Below are 7,905 nucleotides of genomic sequence, written 5' to 3' on the forward strand. Positions count from 1 at the left end.
TCGGCTTACAAGGAGGCCCCACTGGGGGAGAGGAAGGGCTTGCTGGGGTCAGTCAAGTCCAGGGGAGCTTCCCTGGGTCACCCCAGCACCCTGAGCCCTTCTCTTCCTCACCCAGAGCTCCCCTGAGCCACAGCACCCTTTCCTCTGCCCCTTCTCCCTGGCGCCTCAAGAGGAGGAGGAGAGCCCCAAGAATAGCTCCCAGAAAACCTGGCAGAGGGCGCTCGGTTAGCAAGCACCAAAAGCAGCCTGGGCCCCCCGGGTGGCATTGTGGGGCCGAGCCCCCTCCCACCCCAGGACCCTGTTTACCCATACATGGCCAGCAGGAGCGGCCCCAGGAGGGAAGGGTGCCCAGAGCCAAGGGGCTGAACCTGGGATCGTCACCCTCGCAGCCTGGCCTTGCCCATGAAAGGGCCCTGCTGGACAGCTGCTCTGGACCTTGTCCAAATATGGAGCCCTTGAGACTGTCACCCCAGGGAGGGGGAAGGGGATCCAATGTAGCACCGCCAGCACCCGGGCCTCCTCCTCCCCCCACACTCAGGTATAAATACCCCGGGGCAGGCCTGACCTAGACCACCTGCCAGTGTTCTCCTCCCAGAACTTCTGAGCCCTCCGGAGCTGGTAAGAACCCAGGAATGCCTGTCCTTCCACGCACTTCTCCTACGGTGGGCTAGGAGCCGGGGGACCCAGGTGTTGGACCCGGGGCAGGGAAGAGCCCTTGGTTGTGGCTAGACATGAGCCCAGGGAGCTGGAGCATTCCAGCAGCCCTAAGATTCTCCCAGCAGGAAGGGGTGCAAAAGAGAGAGGAGGGGAGAGGGAGAGAGACAGAGACAGAGAGATAGGAAAAGAGAGACAGAGAGAGAGGAAAAGAGAGACAGAGAGAGAGGAAAAGAGAGACAGAGAGAGAGGAAAAGAGAGACAGAGAGAGAGGAAAAGAGAGACAGAGAGAGAGGAAAAGAGACAGAGAGAGAGAAAAAGAGAGACAGAGAGAGAGGAAAAGAGAGACAGAGAGAGAGGAAAAGAGAGAGGAAAAGAGACAGAGAGAGAGGAAAAGAGAGACAGAGAGAGAGGAAAAGAGAGAGGAAAAGAGAGACAGAGAGATAGGAAAAGAGAGACAGAGAGAGAGGAAAAGAGAGACAGAGAGAGAGGAAAAGAGAGACAGAGAGAGAGGAAAAGAGAGACAGAGAGAGAGGAAAAGAGAGACAGAGAGAGAGGAAAAGAGAGAGGAAAAGAGACAGAGAGAGAGAAAAAGAGAGACAGAGAGAGAGGAAAAGAGAGACAGAGAGAGAGGAAAAGAGAGAGGAAAAGAGACAGAGAGAGAGGAAAAGAGAGACAGAGAGAGAGGAAAAGAGAGACAGAGAGAGAGGAAAAGAGAGACAGAGAGAGAGGAAAAGAGAGACAGAGAGAGAGGAAAAGAGAGAGGAAAAGAGACAGAGAGAGAGAAAAAGAGAGACAGAGAGAGAGGAAAAGAGAGACAGAGAGAGAGGAAAAGAGAGACAGAGAGAGAGGAAAAGAGAGACAGAGAGAGAGGAAAAGAGAGACAGAGAGAGAGGAAAAGAGAGACAGAGAGAGAGGAAAAGAGAGAGGAAAAGAGACAGAGAGAGAGGAAAAGAGAGACAGAGAGAGAGGAAAAGAGAGACAGAGAGAGAGGAAAAGAGAGAGGAAAAGAGACAGAGAGAGAGAAAAAGAGAGACAGAGAGAGAGGAAAAGAGAGACAGAGAGAGAGGAAAAGAGAGACAGAGAGAGAGGAAAAGAGAGACAGAGAGAGAGGAAAAGAGAGAGGAAAAGAGACAGAGAGAGAGAAAAAGAGAGACAGAGAGAGAGGAAAAGAGAGACAGAGAGAGAGGAAAAGAGAGACAGAGAGAGAGGAAAAGAGAGACAGAGAGAGAGGAAAAGAGAGAGGAAAAGAGACAGAGAGAGAGGAAAAGAGAGACAGAGAGAGAGGAAAAGAGAGAGGAAAAGAGACAGAGAGAGAGAAAAAGAGAGACAGAGAGAGAGGAAAAGAGAGACAGAGAGAGAGGAAAAGAGAGACAGAGAGAGAGGAAAAGAGAGACAGAGAGAGAGGAAAAGAGAGAGGAAAAGAGACAGAGAGAGAGAAAAAGAGAGACAGAGAGAGAGGAAAAGAGAGACAGAGAGAGAGGAAAAGAGAGACAGAGAGAGAGGAAAAGAGAGACAGAGAGAGAGGAAAAGAGAGACAGAGAGAGAGGAAAAGAGAGACAGAGAGAGAGGAAAAGAGAGACAGAGAGAGAGGAAAAGAGAGACAGAGAGAGAGGAAAAGAGAGACAGAGAGAGAGGAAAAGAGAGAGGAAAAGAGACAGAGAGAGAGAAAAAGAGAGACAGAGAGAGAGGAAAAGAGAGACAGAGAGAGAGGAAAAGAGAGACAGAGAGAGAGAGAAAAAGAGAGACAGAGAGAGAGGAAAAGAGAGACAGAGAGAGAGGAAAAGAGAGACAGAGAGAGAGGAAAAGAGAGACAGAGAGATAGGAAAAGAGAGAGGAAAAGAGACAGAGAGAGAGGAAAAGAGAGACAGAGAGAGAGGAAAAGAGAGACAGAGAGATAGGAAAAGAGAGAGGAAAAGAGACAGAGAGAGAGAAAAAGAGAGACAGAGAGAAAGGAAAAGAGAGACAGAGAGATAGGAAAAGAGAGAGGAAAAGAGAGACAGAGAGAGAGGAAAAGAGAGACAGAGAGAGAGGAAAAGAGAGACAGAGAGAGAGAAAAAGAGAGACAGAGAGAGAAAAAGAGAGACAGAGAGAGAGAAAAAGAGAGACAGAGAGATAGGAAAAGAGAGAGGAAAAGAGAGACAGAGAGAGAGGAAAAGAGAGACAGAGAAAGAGGAAAAGAGAGACAGAGAGCAAGGAAAAGAGAGACAGAGAGAGAGGAAAAGAGAGACAGATAGGAAAAGAGAGACAGAGAGAGATGAAAAGAGAGAAGAGAGATAGGAAAAGAGAGACAGGAGAGATGAAAAGAGAGAAGAGAGATAGAGACAGAGAGAGGAAAAGAGAGACAGAGACAGACAGAGACAGAGACAGAGACAGAGAGAGAGGAAAAGAGAGACAGAGAGAGAGGGAGGGAGCGAGCAGGTGTTCCCAGCTGGGACTAGGACCCGTCCAGCCCATAACTGAATGGAGTGGGGGACCAGGAGAGGGGAAGGGAAGCCAACTCAGTCAGCCAATAAGCATGTTTGGCACTTGCTGGGTGCCAGGCACTGAGCTGAGGATCAGGCTGCAGAGGGATGAGCCCCCCAAGCCCTCCCCCCAGCCACTCTCTAATGGGAATAGACTGATCAGGACCCCGGGGTTGGGGGGGGCAGTATTAGGGCCAGACCTGCCTCCAGCTCTCAGGGAGGGGGCGGGGGCGGGGGCGGGGCCGGGCCAGGCCAGGCGCCCCTCTTCTCTCCTCCCTCCTCTTCCAAGGGCAAAATTTGGGTCTTTCTCCCAGTAGGACAATGGAGCAGGCAGGCCCCTCTGCAGGCCTCAGTTTCCCCCTGTGTTAAATGAGGACTAAGGGAGGACGGAGGTCCCTTTGTTCTCCGGACAAGTAAAACAAAGGCCAACCTTCTGGGTAGAGGAAGCTAGTTGAGCCGCGGGGCGCGGCGGGCCTCCGAGTCCTCCTTTTCCTCACTTCAGCCCTTTCCCTTCCAGCCACAACCCCGGCCACCATGTGCGACGAGGACGAGGTCACCGCACTGGTCTGCGACAACGGCTCCGGGCTGGTGAAGGCCGGCTTCGCCGGGGACGATGCGCCCAGGGCAGTGTTTCCCTCCATCGTGGGTCGGCCCCGCCACCAGGTACGTAGCCTGGAGGGAGGAGGGAGGCCGGGGGAAGGGGCCAGTCTCGGAGCTGAAGACCGGGACAGGCCGTCGGGGAGACGGAGAGAGGCAGAGGGAGGGAGACAGAACCTGGCATTCCACTCCTCCCCCTCCCCCCCAGTCCTTGTCCCGGGGCACCCCCACCCCCACTTCTTTCTAGGGAGCCTCAGGGGCCTGGGTGGGCGCAGACCGGCTGTGTCACCTTGAACGAGTCATCGTCCCCCTTTTGGGCTCCGGTCGGGCTCCCACGTCGTGTCCGGCTCCCTGGTGGCAGTGAAGGGGGGAATGGATTAGGCTTGCTCCGCCTGGCCCTGGAGGAAGGACCAGAAGTCTGGCCAGGGGGGCGGGGGCCGGGCGGGGTTCCCCGTTGCAGGGTTTCGGCGCCGGAGGCGGGTGCTTGGTCAGGCTCAGCTGGGAGAATTCCCTTTCCGCCCCGGAGCCTCCGTTTCCCCGCCTGTAAAAGGGGTGGGATCGGCCGCCGGCCGGGCAGGGTGCGGGGGGAGGGCGCGCGTCTTCAGCCTGGCACGCCGTCGGGCGCTCTCCGACGCGGCGCCGCTTCCTGGTCCGCAGGGCGTCATGGTGGGCATGGGCCAGAAGGACGCCTACGTGGGCGACGAGGCGCAGAGCAAGCGGGGCATCCTGACGCTCAAGTACCCCATCGAGCACGGCATCATCACCAACTGGGACGACATGGAGAAGATCTGGCACCACACCTTCTACAACGAGCTGCGCGTGGCCCCCGAGGAGCACCCCACGCTGCTCACCGAGGCCCCGCTCAACCCCAAGGCCAACCGCGAGAAGATGACGCAGATCATGTTCGAGACCTTCAACGTGCCGGCCATGTACGTGGCCATCCAGGCCGTGCTCTCCCTCTACGCCTCCGGCAGAACCACGGGTGAGCCGGGCCCCGCCCCCGCCCCGCCCCCCCCAGCACCTCAGACAGCGGCGGGGCGGGTGTGAGCGGCTTCCTGTGGCCCCTGCAGGGATCGTGCTGGACTCCGGAGACGGCGTGACGCACAACGTGCCCATCTATGAGGGCTACGCCCTGCCCCACGCCATCCAGCGCTTGGACCTGGCGGGCAGAGACCTCACCGACTACCTGATGAAGATCCTCACCGAGCGGGGCTACTCCTTCGTCACCACCGGTGAGCCGCCCCCGCAGGAACTCCAGCTGCCCTTGCCTTGAATACCTCCAGCTGTAGGGAGCTCACTACCTGACGGCTGGGAGAGGCCGGCCTCCCGAGGCTTGGTGGCACTAAACAGAATGACCCAGTGTCAGGAGTGGGGGGTCTCTGCGGCCAAGAACAGTCAACCAGAAGGAAGTCTAGATTTGGAGCCAGACAACCTGGATTCGAGTCCATTGCTCTCTGGGGGTTTCCCCTCTAGGGGCCTCAGTTTCCCCATCTGGATGAGCTCTAAGGTCCCTTCCAACTACCAATCTCTGCTCTGAGCCTGACCCTCCTCTGCCATCTTCCTGATCCTTCCGGAGTATTCCAGGGACTCGATTTACCCAAGAGGAGAGTGTAGGCTCCCAAAGACACCTAGCTTATCTAGGGCAGACCCAGAATTTAGGCTGACATTCTCTGGCGCCCTTCTGTAACGCTGGCCAGTGGGGGTAAGTGACTCGCCCAGGGTCACCCAGCTAGGAAGGGTGAGGCCAGACTGAACCCAGGACCTCCGGTCTCTCGGCTTGGCTCTAACCACTGAGCATCCCAGCTGCCCCCTGCACAAGCATTTGTTAACTGACTAGTTGTGCTGGGTCCTAGGCTTGGCATCGGGCACAAAGACAAAAGTGAGGCTCTGCCTGCCCTCGAGAAGTTTCCATTCTATCCAGGGAGATGGCATCAAGAAGGCACGACGATCCCTCTCTCTGAGCCTTAGTTTCCTCATCTGAAAAATGGGGCTGGGACTCTCTCAGGATCTCCTTTGCCCAGTTGGGAGGATTCCCAGGAGATTGAATCATTAAATCAGCCCCGATCGATGGTCCATCCAAAGGAGAAGAGATTATCCAAGGCCAGGCCCCGGGAGACGGCATCTGGTCCAAGGTCCCCATTTTATAGATGAGGAAACTGAGGCCCAGAGGGAAAGACTCGAGCCCCCGAGGTGGTTCTTCAGTGGACATTCTTTCCCCACAGACTCCCCCTTCTGGCCTTTGGCATCATCAGGTCCCCTGGTGGAGCCGGCAGGGCCGCCCCATCCTCTCTCGGGGCAGAGGGGAGGCGGGCGTCACCGAGAATGGTGCCAAGCTGGGGGCCTCGTCTCTGCCTCTCTGACCTGTGCGTTCCCTCCCCAGCCGAGCGGGAGATCGTGAGGGACATCAAGGAGAAGCTGGGCTACGTCGCCCTGGACTTCGAGAACGAGATGGCCACGGCCGCGTCATCTTCATCTCTGGAGAAAAGCTATGAGCTGCCGGACGGGCAGGTCATCACCATCGGCAACGAGCGCTTCCGCTGCCCCGAGACCCTCTTCCAGCCCTCCTTCATAGGTGAGTGGCCCATTCAGCCTCCGATGGTGCTGGGGAGCCGAGCTGCTGAGGCCGAGGGGGCCGAGGGAAGGAGGCTGGGGGGTCCTCCGGCCGCCTCTCCTTTGGGTTTGCACAAGAGTCCCTTCAGGGGCGCCTTCCTCCTGCTCAGAGAGGGCTCTGCCCAGGCCTCTGTGGCCTTGGATAAGTCCCCTTTCTTCCCAAGGCCTCGGTTTTCCCATCTGTGGAGAGGCCAGGGGGTTCTGGGCCCACCCGGCCGATGTCAGGCCTCTCCTCCTCCGGTCACCTCTCGGGGGAGACATTCCCTGGAGGACAGCGTCTAAGGCGGCGCTCAGGCACTGCTGGGCTCTGTCCCACGACCCGGGCGATTCCCTTAACTTCTCCGATGGTCTGGAGAGCCTTTGGGAACCTTGAGGGGCCCCAGAAACGTCCGTCCTGCCGGGGCTCCCGGCGAACTCGGGCCAGGGGTCCTGGGAAGAGGGAACGGCGGTCACAAAGCCCAAGGAGTCCCCGCCCCGTCCCCTAGGCATGGAGTCTGCGGGGATCCACGAGACCACGTACAACTCCATCATGAAGTGCGACATCGACATCCGCAAGGACCTCTACGCCAACAACGTCTTGTCCGGGGGCACCACCATGTACCCAGGCATCGCCGACCGCATGCAGAAGGAGATCACTGCGCTGGCCCCGAGCACCATGAAGATCAAGGTAGGGGCGCCTCAGAACACACTGGATTCCTTGGCCCAGACGGACCCTCCCCGGCCGGCCTGTCCCCAGAGCCGGGGATGCCATCGTCAGCCAGCCAGCCGCAGGGAGGGGAGGCTTGGGGGCTGCCTGGGAGCTCTCCAGGGAGGGCAGAGTGGGGGAGGCCTGGGCTCGGACCAGCAGCACCATTCCTCAAGTGAGGGCCAAAGACCAACGGGGCAGAGCTGGAAACGATTCGGAAAAGGCCCCGACGGAGAAGGTTTCTTATCCCTTTTGGCTCTGAAACCCACAGCGGCCCCTTCATGCCTATTGTCAAGGCAGGGGGGACCTGACAGAGACCACCTAGGGCCACACCCTTACGTTACAGATGGGTAAACTGAGGCCCAGGCAGGGAAGAGACTCGTGGGCTTGCTAGCGAGAGAGCTGGGAGTGGCCGAGCACCGTCGCTCAATTCAGGACCCTCGGAAGAGGGCAGCCTCCAAGTCCGTGGCGAGGCGGGGACAGAGCGGCAGCCCTGGGGCTTCCCAGCGGAGGCAGCTCAGGAAGGGCCTGACCGTCTCTTCTCTTCCCACAGATCATTGCGCCCCCGGAGCGCAAGTACTCCGTCTGGATCGGGGGCTCCATCCTGGCCTCCCTCTCCACCTTCCAGCAGATGTGGATCACCAAGCAGGAGTACGACGAGGCGGGCCCCTCCATCGTGCACAGGAAGTGCTTCTGAGCTGCCGCCAGCCTGCCGCCTCTTCTGCCCTCCTGGGTCCTTCCCTTTCCCGAAGCCCCCTCTGGCCCAGGGAGGCCCCTCCTCCTCCTCCTCCTCCTCCCCCTCCCCCTCCTCCTGGGGGTGGGGGAAAGCACGTGACCTTTCCGGGGAAAGAGAAACCGCAGATTCTGAGTATCCCAATAAAGCGCTGGAAAGGA

The 7,905-nt window shown here is 58.0% G+C and overlaps 1 protein-coding gene across 1 annotated transcript; it reads left to right on the plus strand.

Annotated features, from left to right (window-relative positions):
• Nucleotides 1–460: 460 nt before the first annotated feature.
• LOC100014836 (actin, alpha skeletal muscle 3-like) lies at nt 461–7,905 on the plus strand. Its single transcript, XM_056801539.1, has 7 exons — nt 461–618; nt 3,637–3,782; nt 4,374–4,698; nt 4,787–4,948; nt 6,097–6,288; nt 6,812–6,993; nt 7,565–7,905. Exons 2-7 carry the CDS (start codon nt 3,654–3,656, stop codon nt 7,706–7,708), a joined length of 1,134 nt encoding a protein of 377 aa, XP_056657517.1. The 5' UTR covers nt 461–618; nt 3,637–3,653; the 3' UTR covers nt 7,709–7,905.

This window comes from Monodelphis domestica, chromosome 6, assembly GCF_027887165.1.
Source record: "Monodelphis domestica isolate mMonDom1 chromosome 6, mMonDom1.pri, whole genome shotgun sequence".
Classification (NCBI taxonomy): domain Eukaryota; kingdom Metazoa; phylum Chordata; class Mammalia; order Didelphimorphia; family Didelphidae; genus Monodelphis; species Monodelphis domestica.

Bases quoted from the DNA above. Each gene is read 5' to 3' on its own strand.
- LOC100014836 (XM_056801539.1), top strand. From the start codon at position 3,654: ATGTGCGACGAGGACGAGGTCACCGCACTGGTCTGCGACAACGGCTCC. The intron at 4,699-4,786 runs GTGAGCCGGGCC...TGGCCCCTGCAG, and splicing joins CGCCTCCGGCAGAACCACGG to GGATCGTGCTGGACTCCGGA. The intron at 6,289-6,811 runs GTGAGTGGCCCA...CCCGTCCCCTAG, and splicing joins CTTCCAGCCCTCCTTCATAG to GCATGGAGTCTGCGGGGATC.